Consider the following 23,188-nt stretch of genomic DNA (forward strand, 5'->3'; position numbering starts at 1 on the left):
TGTCCATTTTACATAATGTGGCATTTTACAGAATGTCCAACCTCTGGGTTGTGGCCATTTTCCTATTTTTTGTGACAATGACTAAAATGGTCGTATTATTGAATCAGAAAAATCGAGCACTAGAAAGGTACTGCAAACAGTTTGTTTCAAGCACTCATTTGCCTTATGGAGTGTTGCTAGCTGCTTCCCTTAAAGACTGGAAGAAGCTCTACTGGTTTAAATTGGTGTTAGTTAGAGGATAGTCAATAATAATTCTCCAAAGCAGAAGTTCTTCAAATGACTAGAACACTGTACAAAATCGTTTAAAGGTATTTACATACTTCTCCTTTGATTATATGAAACTAATACTCAGCTAGGGGATGATCAAATTTGTTGGCAAAATTCTAGATGAGGAAATTCCACATGCTGTGCTCTCTTAAGAGCTGCAGTTGTACAAAATAAATTCAACTGGGCTTTTTATTCATGACTTTAAAAAACTTTGAGACTGGTCAGTGTGGATTTGAGCATTGACACTGAATATTCAAGCAACGTGGTAGTGAGTTAGGCAGTCAATTTTTCAGCGCTCTAGGAATTGCTAATTTCTCTTTTGATACCTGTCAAGTATTTTAAGGTATAGAGTAGATTGATCAACTGTGTATGATCTTAACCATGTTTCATGTGCTTTTCCAAACCCTAAACTCCCTGTATTTCATACCCATTCATTCAGAAAACATATGCTGCAGTAAATATTGTTATTTTACATTGCAGTATACATTAAAATACATAATTACAATAGATACCATTTTATCATGTGATATGTCATGCATTTAGATATGAAATAGTTTTGATATTAGTGTTCAAAATAAATATCTAACCTCATGTCAGTATATCTTCAGTTAGATCCAATAATTCAATGGGCACAAATTCTTCAAATCACTGAGGCATAAATTGAACTTTGATACACAAATAGCTACACCTCTACTTAGTGAAGTGTTTAGTCATTCGCATAAATATTAACTTTAACAGAGTTTATGCATGCATATAAACTTAAGTACATATTTCAATGCACTGATGAATGTGGATTGGATTATGCATTGTGAATACCTAAGTATTCTGAGGATTTTGGACCTACATATCTCTTTTCAGCCACTAAATGTCCTCAGTGGCACTCTGTGTCTCCACAGGTTGCAGAATTAAGGAATAAAGCAGATTTGCCTTATAGCTGTCAATTTGTTTGGTAAGATAGACCTAGAGATTGCCTTAACAAATGAGTAATGTCTAAAACAATCTGCAATACCAGCCTCAGAGTTGCTAGGGATTAGGCTGAACAGTATCCTTCCTCAGGTAATGAAATTACCTACAGAGTTTTTTTGGACTGATGCTGGAAATGGCAATGGAATTACAAACGTGCCAAGAATTTTTGGGTGGTCTGGCATATTTCTCTGATGCTATGCTGCAGATAGTTTCCTTTGCTTTTCCTCCCTTCCTCCCATCCCCTTGTTTTTATGAGTGATAAATAGGGAACTTCAATTTATTTGTGATTCTGTGATTATGTGATTTTTCTTCCCATGGTCCAATCAATTTTCATTTCAGTTTGTAACCTATGCAGCTTGGAAGGGAATTTTGCAGTCATCTCTAAACTCCTAAAATTAGGAGATTTATAAAGGCCGTGCTGTTACAGACACAAAACTTGGTCCTGTTGCTCATGCAATAAACTGCAACTTCCATCGTCTTGACTGGGAGTAGGCACTGGGGTCTTGGGCCTGCAAAGTTCCAGTCATCCCCAGGGGTGCGAGCTGTGTGGGCGACAAGGATTTTGTAAAACAGTATGGAGAAAAGGCAGTGAAAAGAACTACAATAGCCCTAGTGTAATTATGACTATTTTTTCACCAAAAGTAGTAGTAGTAGTATTTAAGGGACCTAATTTAAAAATAAATATGGGAAATGCTTGGTCAGCAACCAGAATGGCCAACACGTAACTGGAATGACTTCAGAATGTGTTAAATACATGTCTTTCATTTGAAGAGTCCCCTCATCCAGGCAAGATGCTACGGTGAAGCTTAGCTGCTAGCCCTGTGTATTTGTTTATATTTTGACAGCTTTCTCTAGATACTATCTTGCTTTCTTGCTAAGTAGCCTAGCGTTCTTGTATGCTGCTTTTTGTGAGAGGAAATTGTGTCTGTAATGTTTTTTGTTTAGGTCTTTATCACAAAGAGTGCATGTAAAGCAGAAAAGCTTTAATAATAACACTTGATCTCTGACCATTATTGGTCTTTTTAAAAATTCAGTTGGGCTGTGATGGTTGAGACTAATGAAAGCTTTGAGCTTTTTTGGTGTCTTTTCTCTTACTACAGGAATTTATACACTCTAAGTATATACATTTGTGGTGGGTTGACCCTGTCTGGACACCAGGTGCCCACCAAATCTGCTCTGTGACTCTCCTCTTCAACTGGACAGGGGAGAGGAAATATAATGAAAGTTTCATGGGTTGAGATAAGGACAGGGAGGTCCCTCAGCAATTGCTGTCACGGGCAAAACCAGACTCAACTTGGGGAAATTAATTTATTACCAATCAAAATCAGAATGGGATAATGAGAAAATAAAAACTAAATCTTAAAACACCTTCCCCCCCACCCCTCCCTTCTTCCAGGGCTTAACTTCACTCCGTATTTCTCTGCCACCTCCCCCCAGCGGTGCAGGGGGACAGGGAATGGAGATTGCATTCAGTTCATCACATGTCTCTGCCACTTCTTGCTCCTCAGGGGGAGGACTCCTCACGCTCTTCCCCTGCTCCAGCATGGGGTCCTCCCACAGGAGACAGTCCTCCATGGACTTCTCCAACATGACTTCTTCCCATGAGCAGCAGTTCTTCACAAACTGCTGCAGTGTGGGTCCTTTCCATGGGGTGCAGTCCTTCAGGGGCAGACTGCTCCAGTGTGGGTCCCCCACAGGGTCATAAGTCCTGCCAGCAAACCTGCTCCAGCATGGGCTCCTCTCTCCATGGGTGCACCAGTCCTCCCAGAAGCCTGCTCCATCATGGGCCTTCCCCTGGAGCCACAAGCCTCCTTTGGGTGGTTGTTCCAGCAGATAACCACCTGCTGTGGTATGAGGTCTTCCATGGGCTGCAGGTGGATATCTGCTCTGCCATTAACCTCCATGCACAGCAACTTCTTTTCCCCTTCTTACATATGTTATCCCAGAAACGCTACCACTGTTCCTGGCTGATGGGTAGCCTTTGCCAGCGGTGCATCTGTCTTGGAGCTGGCTGACATTGGCTCTATCGGACACAGGGGAAGCTTCTAGCAGCCTCTCACAGAAGCCGCCGCTGTAGCCCCCCTGCTACCAAAACCTTGCCATACAAACTCAATACAACACTCTGAAGACTGTTCTGACAACACGCTTTTAAGCATTAAATCACCGTAATAATCAGTTATACATAATGCTTACCAAATAGTTTCAGAGTGTGTGCATAATAACCCTGTTTCTACAGTACCCAGCATTTTCATGAATGAATTGTAAGTAATTGCAAAATCATTGCCAGGAAAATTCATGGATGGCAAAGACTGAAAGAATAATAAATGTTTATGAGGACAGGTAAATAATACAGAGTAACTGAAATTGCTTGGTAAATTAGACCTATTGAAGTGTAACGCACCACCACTGCAAAGGGAGAACACGTGTTCCACAGCTGAAATGGGGATCTACAACTATGATTTATTTCACCAAATCTCAGACAGCTACAGTGGAAATGTCAGCATCTGAGCTAGTTACTCTAGACTTTCTTTATGGATAAAATGGAGAAAAATGGACACACTTCAACTCCTATTCATCTGATCTATTTTAGGACCCTGCTTTAGGATAATACAAATTACACCCTGAGAGTACTTTTTTTTCTCTGTCAAATAGAAGGGTAGCCCAAATGTCTACATTTGGCCAGATGAATTTCAGCATGGGTATCTGAATAGAAATGGAAAACATTGTGTTCTCCTCTGGCAAGGAAGACTAATGTGACCCTTGAATCTATAAGCAGGGGAGTCAGTAGGAAGAGGGATGCCATTTTACTTCAATATAAAACATTTATGAGATCGTCTCTCTAATATACAATCTACAGATGCAGTGATCTTTGAAAAGGCTGTTTAAAAATGTGTGTGTCTAAAAAAAATCATAGAAATAGCTGAAGTGGGATTGCAGTGAATAAGAGTGGAGTATGAGTTTGACAGAAATGCAATTACTATTTTTGGTGTGCAGAATTGTGAGCCTGACAGATATTGGACTTGCAGCTGGAGAGGTTGAGAACTGTTGGTCTGTTTGCTTCTCTCTTTCCTTATACTTTTAAACTTAATTAAATCTAAGATTTTATTGGGATAAACTTATCTTAGTCCAATTTAATTTTATTAAATTAAACTGACTTCTTAAAATAGACTTGCTGCTTTTAATTTTCTCTTTATTAAAAGCATCTCATTTTAATGAATTTCCCACATTTTTTTCTGATACCTCTTTTTATTCTTTTTAAATTTCCAAGTAAATATGGTAATGTTGTAACTAAGTTGGATAAAGTTAAGGGAAGGTTATTCATACTCTCATGTGAAGGGTTTCTGCGCTAATTGTATGCAGGATCTTCATCTTGATTTGAATGCCTAAGTAGAGCACTTGAATGTGAATGGTGTGAACAACTGTTAAATTTTTCAATACCTATACAATTTAGATTATTACTAGCCTGTGCAGTTTTTATGCACTTCCAGACACCAGAGTCAGTAATCCATGAAGAGCTGATATCGATTATATGAGGTAATGTAGCCTGCCTAATACTGAGCAATGTACTGCACAGCTGCAATATGGTATCCAACTGCAATGTGTCTTATTTTACTGTCAGAATTCAATAATAAAAAGTACAAATTCAGTTTGTTCATCAGTCAGGTTCGCCACCTCCCAAAAGCCTCACAGGGAACACAACGTTGTTTTTGTCTGCAGACAGAGTAGCTTTGGAATTCCCAGGTGTCCCATTCACCCTCTTCAGAACTACATGACAGAAAACACAAGATCTTCTCTTCTGACAGCTCAGCTTCTGGTCAGGACAACCTTATGTTTGTTGGAAAGGATTGTTGAACCGGCATTTATGGGGTGCTGGCATTATTTTTCATGGGACAGGGCAGGGGAGCTTTTTAAGCTTCAGAAATCACATGTAAACCTTGAATTATGAGAGGGCTTTGTGCACTGATCATGTCACACACTCCTTCTTAACGAAGTACATTTGCAAGAGTGAAGGTGAGTGAAGTCCTTAACTGAAGCTGTAGGCTTCTATAAACCACAGCCCTCATAGTAACAGATGAGGGGTCTTTGATTCTGAATTTAAACTTCATCTAGTATACAACTATAAATCTGGACGAGGTTCCAGTGTGGAGTCAAGCTCTAGTATTACAGTTTGCTTCACAGTAGCCTGGGCTTCCCAGAAAGTATACATTTTTCTTCAGCTATACAGTCCTCCATCACAAACTGCTGTCCCATCAGAAAAGTGTAGATTTCAAATTATCTATAGAAATGAGGAAGTCCGAAAATGTTTTATGAGAGTTGACCTCAGGTATTTTGGTAAACTGCTCAAGTGTGCTTTCTCTTGCTGTGCCTGTAGCTGTGTGCACCTGTGATTGCTCGGCAGGCCCTCATGCCACGTTTCCTCTGAAGCATTCAAGTCACAGATTCAGTTTAGCCACAGTGTAGCAGCTTACATACCGCATTTTCTCTTTGACATTTTTCTTCATCTTACTGAAAGTGAAGCTTTAGAAGATCTGCAATATCTTCCACTCGTTTAATGCTTTCCTTTTCCTGCCCAGTATAAAACAATGAGTTACTGAGTTTACTAGAAACGTATGTTCAGTAGCTGCTTCATTTTAAATAGAAATAGAAATTTGTTGTTTATGCTTTCAGAGCTTAATGTATGAGATCTGTTTTAAAAAGTCATGCCCTAATTTAAATGTATCTGAGCTCCTCTGACACCTTCTTCAAACAAAACCGAAGAAAACCTCTTTTGATTTGAATCCATCAAGTTGATCGGAATTGTTCTGTGAGATGCACATCTCTAGTTGCCACTGAAATTTTTAGAAATTAAGCGAAATGTTAAAATATTGCAGTCCAGAAAACTTCCTTTTAAAAAATATTTTTAAAGCTTTCCCCAAAAGAGAACAAGAACAGAAGTATATGCTGCTGTCTAACTGGATTATCATTGTGTAAATTTTGTGTCCAGAAGGAACTGTTATCCTTACTTAGTGTGATTTTTCTGTCTTGCAAAAATATCATACCCAATAATATTTCATATTAGACCCCTGATTTCTGTTTGAGCCATAGTTTATAGGCTTTTACCATTGTAAAACTGACATTTGCTGGTGCTTACATTACACTCTTGTATTCCATTTGTGTATTTAGAAGAGAAGGTACTGAACATAGAAAACTGTAGACTTGTATTTTACTCCACTCAGGGCAGCCTGGCACTCCAATACCCCCGACAAAGCTTTGCTTGTTTCTGCCTGTGTGGGACCGGATACTTGAACACTGGAAATAGGCACATAATGAAGATGCCTTTGGACCTACTTCTTGTAGGAGGAAGGCTGGGAAGAAGAAAAAGAGGTGTAGGAGTTACTTACTGATTGGAGCTCCCTGTCCCCACTTCTTCCTTCTGTGGAGGGAGGCGGGGAGTGCTGCACGGTTCTTCTCTGTGGCAAATCTCTGGCTTGTTTCTCTACCTCCAGCTGTGAGAAGGAGAAAGATGAACTTGGTAGAGAAGACAGAAAATCCGTGTCCTATTTCTATCCTGTAACATAAGTATGGAAGGAGGACTAGCCCTTAATCAACCTTTTCAATGTGCAGGAGATTTTTGGAGGTGCAGTGCATTACAGATGAGCAGCGTTGGGGCTGTGGGAGTGCATTTGGGCAGAGGGGGCAAGAACACTGACTGGTTGTTATATGCTTCTTTTGATAATAGAGATATCTTCTCTCAGAGAATGTTCTGTCCTTGTGGGAATCTTTTAACACTCAGGATTTTAAATGTTGGGATAGCAAAGAACAGTGACTGCTAACATCATTGCTTGTAAAAGCAGTGGCGCTTGGAATGAATAGGTAGGGGGCACTTTTAGGAAGTATAAGAAACAGAAGAGTAGTCAGAAGAAGCAGCGCGGTGTGAAATAACAGGAAGGAAAAAGGAGCATATATCTGTACTTTGAAGATTATTCTCCTTTCTAAGGAGAGTTCAGTTAAAGATGGGATGTGTTCAGAACACTAGGATAGCAGAAGAGATAGCGATAGATCTAATTCTTACTAACAACATGGGAGCAAAGAAACAGAAGGGAATAGAACAGGTGAACATTTTCAAATGCTTACTTCTGTGGTGGCTGATGACTGTAATTGTTTCAGGAGATGGTGCTTTTATAATAAATCTTCCTAGCACTTAAACCAGGACTGCAGAACATTTTCCATTTGATCACTATGCAAACAGATTATAATCCTCATCAGATACCCTCTGGTTTTCTTATCTCTCTCTCTTATGTTATAGCTTTGTTATAAGTGATTATGGTTTCATTTTTACAAGTGTCACTAATGGAACCGAAACTGTGCAAAACTGTGTAATATTTGAAGCAAATAGTGACATTTAGTGGTGTATTATGTGCCACAGACTATTTATATGAGCATTTACAGGACACACTGGGGCGAGCTGATCATGTCCATTCTCAGGCTCCTGAAACATAGATTGCAATGACTATCTACAAATTTAAAAGTCTGTAGAATAATTGGATATAAAAGCTGGAAGTATTCTGAAAGGAAAACAAAAACTGATGTTGTTCTGACCTACAAGCTGTAGAAATTGTGATGTTCAAGCAAATATTTAAAAAAATTAATCTTGTTCTTCCATCCTTTATACAGCGGAATTATTATGAGATTTAGAGGAGGAAAAATGGTTCTTCATGGCAGGAAAATTTTGCTTTGCAGAATATTTTGCATTTGCCCCTTTTGAAAAGAGAAACAGATTTCAAGGGTAGAATTTCGTCTGGTTGAATTATGTAGGTGAGACTTTGTGTTTTATGTACCCTAACTAAATTCAAGATGTAAAGCTACACAGTGTCCTTCTTTTGAGAAATGCGAAGAGCTTAGCTTATGGCTTGTTTTACTAGAAGAACTGAATATAACTGGAAATTGTTCCATCTAAAGGATTAGAAGTACAGGTCTAAGCAGTCAGGGAAAGGTAGTCTAAGGGATAGGTAGTCCATGGAGTTTTCCAGAAAGCTTCAGTGTTAAGATGATGGATCCCCCTGATGTGTTTTATCAAGAAAGCTGTAGTAGCAGCTGCCATGGTATTGGAAGAATAGAGAGATGGAATTGAAATGTTGCTGTTGCATGTTAACTCACCTTTTAATGAACAAGTTTCCCCTGCATGTGCTTGGAGTAAGTGGAAAGCAGGTGCTGGAATAATTGCTCAAATAAGTCACAGGATCAATTTTGTCTTTCCTTGCATCCTTGATTGTGGGTTCAGCTAGTACATCCAGTGGCACTTCTGCCTCCAATGGATTGTACCTGTGTTATTTAGATATTGCAAGGTTGTGTCCTTGCCATGGAAAAGCGTGTGTCGCAGCTGCCTTTTTTGCTCTCCCCAGGAGACTTCAACACTTCTCTCAGTTTTCTCCAGCACGCCTCCATGCGTGAAAGCTGAACTGTAAAGAATGCCAGTTTCTGCCATCATAAGGTTGTCATGCATTTTTGTAACTAGATTATCTAGTCTAATTATTTTTTAGACCAAGACATAAATATTTTGTTGTTCTCAAGAACAAACTCTTATGTTTAGTGTCAGTGTTAGAAATAAGGAAAATAATTAGGCACAAGTCGCTGCCTCTTCGTTCTTTTTCAAAAGCCTCTTCCTTTTCTTCAGCTAGGGTTCTCCTTTTCTACAGATGAAAAAAGCCTGTCTTCTCTTATTGTTGGCAGCTCTGCACACCTGGAGGTTTGACTGGGAACATGTTCTGAAAAGAGATGCTTTGAATGGGTGTTACTCTGGAAAGCTAAATCTCCCATGGCTGTTACAGCCATGCTCTTAGATTAAATTAAACAGTTTGGCATAACTATTAATCACTTCAATTATTTCCATAATTCCAACTCCAAGGCAGCTTTGTATTTTTAGCTGGCTTAGTCATATCACATGGCCATGACTTTCAAGGCATTGTCCAAGGGAGAGAAACAACTTCCTTGGAAAAAGCTTATTAGGCCGGAAGGCAGACGTGTTCTCAGCAACAAGCCCTCCTGGTTATTTTGCAGCCCCTGCTTGGCTGCCTGTTTGGTAGTAGCCTCCATGCCTTGAACTAGAGTGTTTAAAAAAGGACAGGACTTCTTTGGTATATGAAAATCTGGTGAAGAACAGCAGAGGTGTAAAAGGCCCAGCTAGCCAGGTCTTTGCTTGTTCTTATGTAAACCAATCCCCAAAATGCCGCATCTTGAGAACGCAGAAAACATCTCATTGAAACCTGTGACTTAAATCCTTCCCAGAGCTGGGCATCCTGCCCAGCTCCCTCCATCCTAAAGTCTCTTACAAAAGGGATAAAGGCCATGAATCCAGGGAGGGCTGGGAGATTATTGGTCCAACAGACACTCCCTGTTCTCTACCTGGATATGAAGCCAGTAATGACTTAACCCTATGCACTGGTGTAAAGGTTAGAGGAAACCCCAGCTGCTTTGTGTTGTTAATGAAACACTAGTAGACAATGAAAAGCAACTCAAAAGACTGCACAAGAAAGAGAAAGATTAATCCTGTGTCAATGAACACTTTAACCTGATTCAGCCATCAGTCCCACTGTGTGCAAAGTGAGCCCTAATGATGCATCAGTCATTTGCCTCTAACAACTGGATGGTTGGGTTTTTTCTTCACTTATAAATCTGTCCCAATTCCCATGTTTCTGAGGTTTTAGTTGTAAGGCTTGCAGCATGTTACGGAAATACTGAGAAGTAAACTTGCACCAATGGGAAAAGGTAGCTCAAAAGAATTTTTCCTTTTCAGGTAGCTCCTGAATGGAGCTAATGTGTCCTCCTAAAATGTCACAGACATCATTATTAGTATCTTACAGGCCAGATATATTTTTTAGATCAATCAGTGAGCAGCGCTTATTCTACAAAGATGTTTTAGAGACAGATTAGTACAGGTTAACAGGCTGAGTTCTGAAATTGATGTAGTCCTGTACAAACTGGTAGAGGTTACATTAAAGCTAACAGATTCAGTGTAAGTCTATCTGTAAGAGGGCTGGGTAGGTACATTAAAAGTGCTGATAAAATTTCTACAGTACAAGCTTGTTTATCCTAACATTCACCTTATGCCTTCTGGTGGCAAATTCAGCTATGAACAAAATTATTTCCAGGTGATCTGTTTGATCAGAGAACTGATTGTAGGGGAAGTACACGTGCAAAATGCAGTGGGGTCAGGTCGCCCTCCTTGTAAGGCCCTACAGAATGGTGGGGCAGCTGAGACCAATCTGATTTAATCATCCCAGGAATACACAGAGGTCTGCTGTTACATGGAGCAGATGGAAAGACAAAACTGCAAATCAAACGTGAAAGTGAGTGCTGATTCTCACTGTAAATATTTTCTGTTCTGAATTTATGGTAAATAAGGAGCAGTGGAATAAAGAAAATTATGCAGTTCTAGACTGATACAGATTACAGGCTTTTTAATAGAGGTATTCCCGTGATGCCCAGTGATCATCAGTTGGTTACAAAGTGCTCAGTTAGTTTCACACACCACCTCTGTTCATCTTCAGGCCTCCACCCCTGCTGAAGGCTGATTTTTTTTTAGAACTGTATTTAAAATATTCCTGAAAGAATGCGCACTTGCAAAACCCTTTTGTGAGTAGCAGGGCCTTTTATAAGGAGAGAGAGGTAATGAACTGCAGTGTCTTAAAGGCCAGATTTTTAAAGGTATTTAAGTGCTTACAGCAATGGTAATTTAATATCTAGATGCTTTTGGAAATCCCACAAGATGCTTAACTGTGTCTGTAGGTGCTTTAATAAATTTGTTCCAAGTGGTTTGCCTAAGGTGCAGTTAGACACTGCTAGAAAGTTGAAGAGGGAAACTTTCTCTTACTGCTGTAGCTGTTAAGCATTTTTGCCTTCTTTATGACAAAGTGATGGGAAAATATAGCTGTTTATAGAATCTGATGGAATAGGGAAGAAATAGCAATGAGTTACAAAAGAAAACTGAAGTTCAGCTATTTCTGAGTAGTAGACTTCTCCTGTAAGCTCATGCTTATAACTGTAATGGAGGAAGGTAGCCTCCCACTGTTTGTAAAGTCTCTATGATCACCACATGGTTAATCAAAATTATTTGCTAAATCCTTTCTACAGTGTGGTTTAGGATCTCCGAAGTATTACGTAGCAGGTCTTTGAGATACTTAGATCTGCTAAATGCATTTGCGTAGTAAAAATCACATGCTATTATTTCTGTTTTCTAGTTGATCATAGTTCTTGTTGGTAAACCTAATATCTGGTTTGAGTATTTAATGTTTCCAAGTTTGCATTCATTTTTCTTGATATCATCTCATTTACTTACAAACACAGGGTGAGTATGAATGCCAGGTGAAATGATTCTTTGTGTATTTACAAAAAATAGGGATACAATCCCCATAAGTACCTTTTGTCAGTGTAATCTTTTTTACCCTGTTTTTCCTCATTACTGTATATTCTTAGTTTACTGTTTTTCTCATCAAATGCTTTTGTTTCCATTAACCAGGATGCTGAGAAATTGGCCGGTGAAGAACATGCCTGGAAAGAAGTCAAAGATGCTGTAAATGAAGTGAGATATCCAAAATCAAAAGAAGGTATCCTTTCAGTGACAGGCTACAGCCTGTCATTCAGTTGTGAAAACAATCCAGAGAGCCCCTTAGTAAGCAGTTCATCTTTTGAGATTTTTTTCCTAAAGTTTTACATTTTTATGTTGTTTAAGAATGTATTTGTAATTAAATTGATGTTTAAACCATGTCCTATTCTTAATTGTATTAATAATAACAGAGTCTCCTGTTACTTGGACTGGAACTGCTTCATGGCAGGGATAGTAGGTACCTAGGAAGTGATGGGATATTTTGGCTCAGGTATAGATTTCTGCCATCACAGCCCACCACTTCATATAAATCCACCTCTAAATGAAATAAAGCTTAATCTGGAACATTATTAAATTCTTTGTCCCATCAGTCTCATTGTGAGCATTTCCAGGTTCTCATTCTTTGCACAACAAGGACAATAACAAGGACATAATCACAGTCAGGTTCACTGCAAACGTTATAGAATCATTATAATAAGTTGTTATTATAATAATAGATAATTAAGCAAATTGAATGAGATGATTTTGCACTAATAAACAGAACCGGAGCCTAATGGCCATTATGTAGATATTCAATCCAATTAAAAAAACTAGTGAACAGCAACAACAAAGAAAATATGAGCAGAAAAGAGGTGGAGATTTTTACTTGAAGACTATGAGTAGATTGATCCCTCTCTCATCTTAGACTCTTCAGTGGAGTTTCACTGACTGTGAATTCGGCCTATTGTAGCAAGATGCCTTACCATTTTCAGAAACGTGGGCTCTGAAAATGGAGCTAGAGAGAATTAAATCTTATAGTACTCCTTTTCAGCAGCACAGAAAACAAGTTTGCATAGTGATATTCCAGGCTGGAAACAAGTGATCACAATTTTTATTGTAAAAAAACCCCAAACAACTGAGTTTGTTTCTTTCTAATCCAGGGAGATTCATTTGTTAACAAAAGGGAAACACTCATCTCATCTAACTTTAATCTTCTTATAGTTTCTAGTCTGTTTCTAGTTCCTCTGTCAGAGGAACTTAACCTCTGTAGTCACTGGATTGAGACAGACAATACTGAAATAGATTTTCAGGCATTCAGTTATACTTCAGAGCCTACGTTTTAACATGAAGCTTAAATTATAGATGTGCAACATGCAGTTGCAATCATTTTTATACCTAAAGTATGGAAGCAGTCCTATCTAATGTTCCTATATTTAATTGCAGGAGAAATTGCACCTACTGAATTTTACTAGGGTCTTTAATTAAGATTACTGATTTAACTGATATTTGAAAATGAATCAAACACCTTGTAGTAAAAGGTATCAGGACTGATTGAAAAAAAAAAAATGTCCTTGTTGTCCGTTCAGCTTCTGTTCTCAGACATGGGCTCTTTGAAATGTGTCATCTTTCCTTCCATTGCACCCCATTACCAGTGCTAATTGGCATGCAGTGGCAAGTGCAGCACCTGAAGAGGGGGTACTCTCTTGACGTTTGTCTACTTGCCATGAATGAATAGAAACCCTTCCTTGCTGAATGAGGCACATAGTCATTAGTTTCTACAAGTGTCAGTTTTTTAGCAAATTAAACCAACAATTCCTACAGTGAGAAAGTTAGTGACTTCCAAAACCTGAGCTACTGATTGTAACTGATACAGTGTAGTAGTGATAAATCTGCACTTAGAGAACTTGAAATAATATGGGTGAGTGAACTGACTGAGGCATAAATTCCAGTTTAAGCATATAAATTGAGATGCTAAAGCCCAATGCAAGGGGATTATTGTGGAGAAGAGGATTCCTCTGCATCTCAGGCCACACAACAGTAGCAGAGCTGCTTGAGGGTGGCTCCTCTATTCTTGGGCAGATACAGGACAGCCAGCTTCCCTTTTGTCCTATTGCACCTGATAGTGGGTTTTCCAGTTTGCAGTTTATGTACCTGAAAATTTGGTCCCAACAGGTCTTGCAATATAGCACATCTGCTATTAGATGCTAGTCAGTGAACAAAGCAGTATAATGAGAAGTAAAAGCAGACAGACTAATACTATGCATCAGCTAAAATGGTAATCTTTCAAGAATGTCAGTGCTTTGTACTTTCTACAAAAATTGTATCAAGTGGAAATAATATCCCTCATTCTTCTGTTTGTCTGTCCTTAATCAGTTGTAAAGAATACATGGATGTTTGCCAGAGATATAAAGGTTAAGGTGCAATTTTATAATAACACATTCCTTCCCTTATATGGTTCTTTCAATCCAAGGGCATGAGAGCAATTCACAAATAATTAGTTTAGCCTTGTAACAACCATGCTATAAATCCTGACCCAGCCGCGTAGTGCTCACATTCTTAAATTTTAAGTATGTAAATATTCCCATGTTCAGGAAGGGCTAATTACTTCATCACAGGGTTATCGTTGCGCACTAAAATCCATTGCTGAATTGGGGTGAATAATATTTTCAGTAATGTCATGAAGATAACTGCTGAACTTCCTTGAGTTGATTGTATGGAAAGGACTGTGAAACAAACAATGTTATTACTTCTCTTACTATAAGTCAAATTTATGTATTTATTTATTTCATTTGTTCTTACTGGTGTGTATGGTATCTTTTTGGTGTTTAGGCTGCTTGCATTCTGCAACTCCCATAAAGTCCCAGATGACAGTACTCATTTAAAATCTGCATATATTGGTATTCAGCTTAGGTGTGGTCAGAGAGAGAAGAATCTGATCCACAGAGAAGTCAAAACAAGCATAGAATGTAATGAAAATAAGTTATTCGTGATAAGGAATATCCAACTAAAGTGAATGCAAGTCCCAGCTTACTTCTGTTCCAAACACACGAAAAATCTTGTAGCACTGCAGGTAAAAATCTTCTTTACTGACAAGATACTTAATCCTGAACTACAGTCAGACATCAGAACTGCGATGCTTTTCTTTCTCATGCATGAAACATGCAACTGTACATGAAAAAAAACCAACGCTCTTCACAACTCCTTCAAGGAGAAAAAAATTAATTGCAAGAAAAGGTTCTAATTTCATGAGAATTCTAAACCAAATCTTGGGCAGCTTAAAAGTGTATGCCATTGTTTTAAAATACAAAAAATTAAATTTCTATTTTTAGCTGCTGAGACATTTTGTGAAGACACATTTCCATTGGTGGTATTGCCCTTGGGTGTAAGGTTTGGAGGAATGTCTTAAGTAAGTAATAATGTTTCAGCAGCTAAATAAAAAGTACTTAAATTCTAGTTTGTTCTGTATTAAAATATCCTTTCATTTTGTCATCTTTCTTTTACCCTTTATTGCTGAAATACTGCTTTCTGTAGAAGTTGTTTTGGTAAATGTAAACAAAGCATAGTTACCTAAGCTGCCACTTCTGAGTTCAACTATGTTTTCAAGAATTGAAGCAGAGTCTGGAATGATGGCAGCTTTTTTATCTTAGTGCCCTGTAGCTCTTACTCCTTGCTAACAACATCTAGAACTTGTATTTTTGTTTGATTAAAGATATTTCTTTAACTAAGTCTAATAACAGAGTGGGAGCAGGTTCTGGCAAGATGTCAGAATCTCTTGAGCAGCAATACGGGTCGTCTTCCAGACACAAATATCTATCAGCTGAAAATGCTCGACTGTGCCATGGACGCCTGTATTAACCTTGAATCCTGGGAAGAAGCTTTGTATTATGGCAGCAGAACTCTGGGACCATACAGGTAAGAGATGTAGTTGGTTCAACTGTTTCCAAAGGTGGGGGAAGAGGGGACTGTCTCATTAAAAGCAAATACTGTGTTTCGTCTAGATGCTTCTTACTGTTTTTATTTCTTGCTGTACATCTTGCCTTGCTTTCCATGTTAATGGATGAGCCAGAACTCCCATTCTGCTTCCACAGTCAGGCTGAGAGCAACTAAAATGATAGTAGGAACTACAGTAATAATTGATTATTAGCCCCTCACTGTTTCATGTGCTCAGATGCTGCCCCATCCCTGATCTGAAGCTGACTTTCTGGTTCAAACTCCACAGGAGGGTATCAGTGTTTTATGCTGAGCCAGATCAAGCTTGAGGGACAAGTAGCTGGCTTAAATAATGCATATTCTTTGTATAATCTATGCATAGAGTTTACAGAAGAATAAAAAAAAAATCTTTCAAAATGCACTTTCAGCTGGAAATGAAAAAGGGAAGGGACTGAAGTGGTGGAACACTTGCTGTTTTTTCTCTCCTGGTCAGTATTTGCTCCTATGCTATGTGCTGGGAGAGTTTCTGAGTCTGATGGCCTTTTATTGATAAGGAAGGATGCTCTAGGAGATCTACTTCATGTGGCATGTCTTGAAATTGATTAGAGCATGGAGCTATAATGCAATTTTGGTCATTTAGTGGAGAAAGGGCAGGTGCTGTCTGCTTTGGTCTGACTTCTAAAAGCTTTATGACTCAAATCTTTGGATTCTGGGTATTTGTGGTTTTTGTGACTAAATGTAAACCTGTATCTGAATGTCCAGATACAGTGTCATTCATGCATGAGTGTTCATTCTTGGTAAGGTATTTTTTAGAGCATCCATTTCTTCTCTTTTGGTTCTTCTGTACCATATGATGTTCCAGTACATAGTCTGATGTTGAGAAGTGAGAGGGGCATGCTCGCGATGAAAAATATGTGCTGCTCTGAATAGGAACATCTCAGATTTTACGTGTCTTCCCTAGTCAAACCAGGATGCCGTCAGGATTCAGCATTTTGCCTGAGGAAGTTTCATCCGGCAGCCTGTTTCTGAACAAAACTTTGGGCTTTACTTGGGAAACTTTCACTATAAAGTAATTAGGGAGAAATCTGTGTAGGCTGTTGTACGTCAGAGCTGTAGAGCAGCTCAGTGTTCATAATGACTATTACTTCTCATAGAGGAGGGCATGAGTGCCTACAAAGTCTCACATTTCTTCAGGGTGAAATTCATGTCATGCGTGTTCCACTTAACCATTCAAACAGGGCTGATGTAGTACTGCAGCAGTACGTGCTTCCTGCCAGCCTTCTACTGTGTGGCACACTCCAGGTGAATGGAGTAGTCCGCCTGTTTAAATGTTCCCTTATTAAATAAATAGAAAAACAACCTCACTTTTTTTTTTTTCGTTTTATGATTTGTTAACGGAGTTCTTCACAACTGAGGATTTTTCTACAGACATTTCTGAGAGCAGAGATTACGATGAGGCCAAGAGCAATTTTACCAGATAATTTAATAATGCTTTCTCTGTTTTGCTTACTGAAGTGTACTGTAGTTTTCAAGCTGTTTAGTGCAGGAGGTTGGAGATGAAGGAAGGGTTCGACTGTGCATTCAATTAGTATCTCTTAAGGAATGCTATTTACCTGAGTTATTTGACTTTTTTAGCACCTTGAAGAGCTTTTCCTTGTTCTCTTCTCATCCAAAAGTATTATTTAAAAGAGATTTTCAGTTGTTTCTTCTTTATACCTTTGAGTCATCACTGCCAGCTTTGACACACCTGAAACAAAATCCTCAGTTTCTCATTACAACAAATTGTGCCCTAAGCAGCAGGAGAGCAAATCCTAGGAAATCTTTTGGGATGCATTGAATTTCTCCTGTTGAATCAATCTACTGCTTGGCTGCTCCTGCAGTTCCATTATAGCTATCTATTTTCCTTTCCTCAGCTCTGGAAAAAGTATTCGTACAGCTCTCCACAGGGAATCACCTGAGAATTCATGCAGTCCATATAAATAGGAAATCATTGTTACAACTTGTAAGGCTCTGGAGATTTGGTCAAAAACAATTTTAATTTCAGGTAATGTGTTTATTGTGCATTTTCCATTTCTTTAGCAGCAGGGTTAATTTTCAGTGCTGTGTGACACATTGTATCATAATGTATGTTTTCATTATGATGGTTGCTGCTGTTTTCAGAGTCATCCACTTCATGTAACTGGCAGAGACAGATGGTTAAACTACACAAAACTGATTTGTCATACCGAATACCGACCTCTGTGTTTTAGGTAGTCACAATAACCTATGAGTAACATTGGTTAGGACCTCTCAAATATTTTTAGAACTTATAAAAGAAGGGGAGAGATGGCAGCTGTCGAGATGAAAAGCTGCCTTCTCCTTTTGTGGTGAACTATAACTGTCCCTTATTTGTTAAAACCTACAACACGTACTTTCACTGAATAGCCTAAGCCAAGTGTATCTACTCCGCTTTTCTTGTAAATGTCACATTAATAGTCTGTCTGTCCAAGAGCCTTAACAAAAGTTAAGACATTTGCCTAAGTGAAAGCTGCCCCACATCATAGTCAGCACTCGGCAGCTTGCAAAAATAAACTTCCTTTCAAAAATCCTCATGAGCCTTAACCACAGAATAACAGAATATCAGCAAGAGGTGTTACATGGGTTTGTCATGTCTCAGTTAGCACATTCACACTCTGGGCTGACTGCTGCTCGTGAAGAATCAGATTCAGAGATACTGAGTAAGGCAGACTTCCCTTAGATTACCTCTGAGGAAGGACTCCAGCGTTTAGTCCTTAAATTGCAGAGAAGGCACATATGTTCTGGGGATTGGGTTGGTTTTTTTTTTCCCCCTTGTCTCAAGTATTCAGTGCTTACAATGCAGACAAAGAGTGGAAGTATGTATCTGTTATCAAACTCTGCTGGATGTCCTCAGCTATTGTGATAATAGGAGGAAAAGAAGTAGCTAAGTGAGACCATGGACCTACTGGATTTAGGAAACTGAAGGAACCGGCTAGAGGTGTGTCTCCACTCTGGGCTCCTGTGGCCTCAGGTCTGGTCAGATTCTTATGAGAATTCTCATTCTCATGAGAGGACAAACATGTTCGTCTCTTTCTGTTCTGCACTGCTCATAATCTGCTGAATTTAAACCTAATGTATAAATCCCAGGGATTTTCAGATGGACTGTTTTAATTAATAATCCTTCATCTCCAATGCTGCAGCATTAGGAGTTATTGGAGGGCTCCAACATTAATGAGAGGAAATTCCTTCTTTTCATCCCGTACAGAAGTGTTGTGCAGAAGTGCTGTTCTGTTTCTTCCCCTGGCAGCCTTGCACATGCTTCCCCCTCCATCCTCCCTCTGCTGAGTCAGCACCGATACAGGGCTTGTGCTGATGTGGCTGTTCTGCTTCTGGCGTGGGAGGGAGCTGGGTAGGTGCGAGCATCCCATATTTGTGTTAGACATGCATTATTTGTCTGCTCTTCTCACTTCTCTTATCCCTTCCAGTGATATTTTGCAGTATCCCATTGCTTCACCTTTCCTCAGTGACGGAGGTCTTTTAAGGAACAGAGAAAACAATCACAGTCAACACAATTTTTGATCATTTTACAAAGGGTTTAAGATGGGTTTAAGAACGGTGGCTGGGATGTGCTTATTGTTGATTATTTTCTGAGAACGTGGCTGAATTTTCATTGTGTGAATGAAATGTCAGCCAGGAATTTTTTACTGAGAATTCCAATCCAATAGATATGACGGACTGTAGTTTCTAAGTATGTGACCTTCAATCAAAAGGCAGATTAAAAATTGATGGTTGCTATAGTATCTTTTCCATGAGTCATGATCGTGAAAAAAAAGCCAAAAATAGCTGTAGAACCTAATCTTCTTGGAAGAGACGCTGAACCTATTTTCTCTTCTTCAAAAAGGCTCTCCAATAAAGAGTCTAATTTGCTTTTTGTCTGATTTTCCCCTGTTTTCAAATGTGTTTTACAAAAAACACCTACCCTTACAGATGCGTGGTTTGTAATACACTCGTGATATATACAATGACTGGAAATAAGTTACATTTTTTCATCTTTACCTATGATCAAACATATATGGTTCTTTACTGAGTTCAGCAGACTCCTGACTACTGCCTAGTTCTGAGGCACTTGACTTGAATTTACATTTACATTGAAAGTTAGAGGACTTAGAAAACTCAAAAAAAAAAGTGAACTGCAGTGATAAATAGGACCACTGGGGGATGCTAGTGCTTAAGGGTTAAAGTCTGTATTCAGCGCCAGTCGGCACCCTGGTTGTGGGAGGTCCCCTGGGGACTTCTGCGTGGCTGGCAGATTTCTGAACCTACAGATAGTAGTAATTCAGTGACCAAAGTTCAGTCTCTTAATCATAAAACATCAGCAGTAAACATAAATCTTACCTCTGGGATCACCTGAGAGGGAGACAAAAATGTGAAGGTGGAGAAAGCAATTCAAAGAAAGACTGAAACAAAGAACAGAAAGAATAAAATGTACCTTGCTCACTTTTCTGGGATTTTAGAAAATGACCAAAGGCATTTATCTCTAATTTTTAGAGAAAAATGTGTGAAAAGAAGAGAAAAAAAATCTTACAAACGAACTGTAAGAGATTAAAAAAATATAACTCATGAGAAAACATGAATAGCTGGGGTATCCTTTCTTTCCATTGTCTAAACAAAAATGTGTGAATTAAGATTTAGGAATTGATTTTTGGTTCATGAATGGTTCCACTGATTTGTTACCTAGAGATGGTAAGATAGTAGTCCCAAGTAAATATCAGAGGTTTGTGAAAAGAAGAACAAGGTACATTTGCTAAAAAAATAGGTTGTGTCTGTGCAAATGTGCAAGGCTGGTGGTATCACAGCTCACTGGAACCTCAGGGAGCTGTTGCTATAAAGTGAGTGAAGAGCACCAAGCAGCCTTGGTGCACCTTCAACCTAAGGAAATCAACAGAAGGACGAGAGCTTGATGGTGACAAACTGCTAAAGCAGGTAGAAACAGGGGACAGCACCAAGATCACCTCTCCACTTTCCTCCCAAGGATCACTCTTCACTGCTTGTGTTTATGAGTTATATGAAATTAGCTGACACTCTTAGTATAAATCAGTGGAGATCAGACCATCCTTACAAACCACCGCAGCTCATGAAGCAGTTAGAAATCCTCCTGAGAGACTGTTGATATTTGTGGTCTAACAAAACCATTCTTCACTTGAACATGTGTCTCCTAGTGTAAGTCCGACCTTCCCATGCTCTGTACTCTATATATTGTCACGTTATACAGCTTTTCAAAAAATTAGGATATATACGAACATTTGTATCATTTGTATGATAATTGTCTTTGTTCATACTTTATCTCCTCTTTATCTCACATATCCTTTATGTGAAGTAACACAGGCCTCAGTAACATTTTTTGTCACATATTTGTTATTTTAATCAGAAACTTAAAGATGGTTTGTGTTCTGGAGAAGTTTGGATATCTCTTGTGCAGGTCTGAAAGGAGAAAAATATACACCACAAATCCATGAAAAATGTAAACTCTAGTTGGTTCTTTTTTCTTGGCCCTCTTGGTAGGAGAACCCGGTATAAATTGGAGAGTGTGAGCTTACAGATTGTCTGTGGTTAATCGTAGGTAATTCTTCCAAAAGACAGATATTTGTGCCAATATTTGCACAATTTCTGACTTCAGTGTAGTTATTTTATAGATAAACAGGGAGCATGCATGTCCCTGGCCTCGTATCTTTAGGAATCCCTTAAAGCACTTCAGCAGCCCACTCCTATCTTCCATTCCTCCCTACTTTCTCCCCTCCAGACTCCTCCAATCCCAACAGCCTTTTCCAAAACAGAAAAAGAAATGTTTTATGTCTGAAATCTGGTGCCAAAGTTGTCTGTGTCCTGATCAATCCATTTCCCACATAGGAAAAGGATTTTCTGGTTTGCTGCTTGCTTGCTACATACGTACGCACAGCACCAGCACCTTCAATTCTTTGATTCTTTTCTAGTTGTTTTTCTTGTATCCTCCCATTACAACCACCTGTTGTCCCAAAAAGTGGGGAATTCTCAATGAATTCTGTAAGCTCACACTCCCATAATTGCTCCACCATCCACCTTTCCTCATTTTCACATATTGTGTACATGGGTAAAATTTCTTACTATTCTCTTCAGTCATGACAGCTGTTTTTCAGGCATAATTCTGATGTCTCTAGGTTGTCCAATGTACTCTATTGCACATGAGTAGAAGTTCAGCAACATCAGTGTTAATTTGCAGTACCTCATTCAGTATATACCACATTTCTTAGGTCGGCTAAGACTTCCTTAAATAGCTTCATTGCTGCAAGATTTTTCTGACAGTGTTCATCCAGTAGCTCTATATTTATATGCTGGGGCTTACTAGCTTCAGTTTTAGCTTCTAGTTTCACTTTTAGTTTCTAGTTTCACTTTTCACTTATGCCAAGAGCTATTTGAATCTGAATTTTACAGATAGTGATCACCTAGTGATGTTAGTGAACTAAATCACCAAGTTTCCCAAAGTTTCATTTTTCTCCGACACAAGTGTTTATTTCTCCATCTCTCACATGGCATTTCCAAGGTGTTTTAAGAAACTTCTTGAAAGACCTGTGTTCTCTGTCAATGATAACTTCATCTGTAAAGACTGGGGGTTTTTTGGGGGTTTTTTTGGTTTTTTTTTCTTTTGTTTGTTTGTTGGGGTTTTTTTTTCGTTGGTTTTTTGGTTGGTTTTTTGTTTGTTTGTTTTTTGTTGTTTGTTTGTTTGTTTTTTCCACTGTAGGATCTCTTACAGATTAAGATATTAGACCATTCAGGGCTTCAGGCTTTGTCTGGAATAAGGATTTCAGTTCTAGTCTGCCTGCCTACCAGAACTGAAAGATTCAGTTTGGTTTTGGTTTTTTTTTAACTCAACCGGTAATAGTTGCTGTCTTTGTCTTGTAATCAGAGGATCCTTTTTTAAAAAATCTTTTTTGTACATTATACTTGAAATTTACAAAGCAAAGACTTATGCAGCCCTTACCTGAGCTCCTTCCATTAGTCTGCTTGCTATTATACACCAATGAAAGGACACACGTGAATTAAATAGAAGTGAGTATTATTAAACACATACTAAGCAAATACAAAGCTCTCATATAGTAACCTAGAAATACCTGAGTAGATACTGCAAAGACCTGTGTGCTGTGAGAAAAATGCAGCATACTTACTCATCTGGAACGATTTTGAGAACGATTTTTGGGAACTCATGGAGTCTGTGTTAATTTTGCTAAGAAGAAAAGGGGGGAGTTGATGTCATACAGATTCTAAACAAAGGTTTGGTTAGAACCTGAGCTAAAATGGGATTGGGAAGTGATATCAAGGGAACAATTAATAGTTAAAAAGAGATACGTATGAGGCATGTGTGGAGTTTTGGATTCCTTTGACAGTAACCGAGCATTGCTTTGAAAAAGCTATTTTAGAGGCAGAAGTCATAGTGAAAAGGGAGACAAAGGGGAGGAGAATCATTAAAAAAGGAAGATAAACTTACAATACTATCTCTGATGAAAGAGACAAAAAAAGAGAGAGGGCATGCAGAAAATAGCATCAGAGAAGTCATAAGGAACAATGCATTCTCTGGGGGGAGAATTAGGAAGAGTCTGATTTTATTCAGAAAATATCTCTTTCTTTGTTTGAATAAATTGTCAATTTGAGTTG

The 23,188-nt window shown here is 38.7% G+C and overlaps 1 protein-coding gene across 6 annotated transcripts in view; it reads left to right on the forward strand.

Annotated features, from left to right (window-relative positions):
- SMYD3 (SET and MYND domain containing 3) overlaps nucleotides 1–23,188 on the forward strand; it is a 417,003-nt gene that overhangs the window by 352,676 nt on the left and 41,139 nt on the right. For all 6 annotated transcript variants that reach the window (XM_074579947.1, XM_074579948.1, XM_074579949.1 and 3 more), the window contains 2 exons: nucleotides 11,729–11,816; nucleotides 15,313–15,487. In XM_074579947.1, the coding sequence (XP_074436048.1) occupies nucleotides 11,729–11,816; nucleotides 15,313–15,487 (263 nt within the window). The remainder of the gene's footprint in view (nucleotides 1–11,728; nucleotides 11,817–15,312; nucleotides 15,488–23,188) is intronic.

Source organism: Larus michahellis, chromosome 3 (assembly GCF_964199755.1).
Source record: "Larus michahellis chromosome 3, bLarMic1.1, whole genome shotgun sequence".
Classification (NCBI taxonomy): domain Eukaryota; kingdom Metazoa; phylum Chordata; class Aves; order Charadriiformes; family Laridae; genus Larus; species Larus michahellis.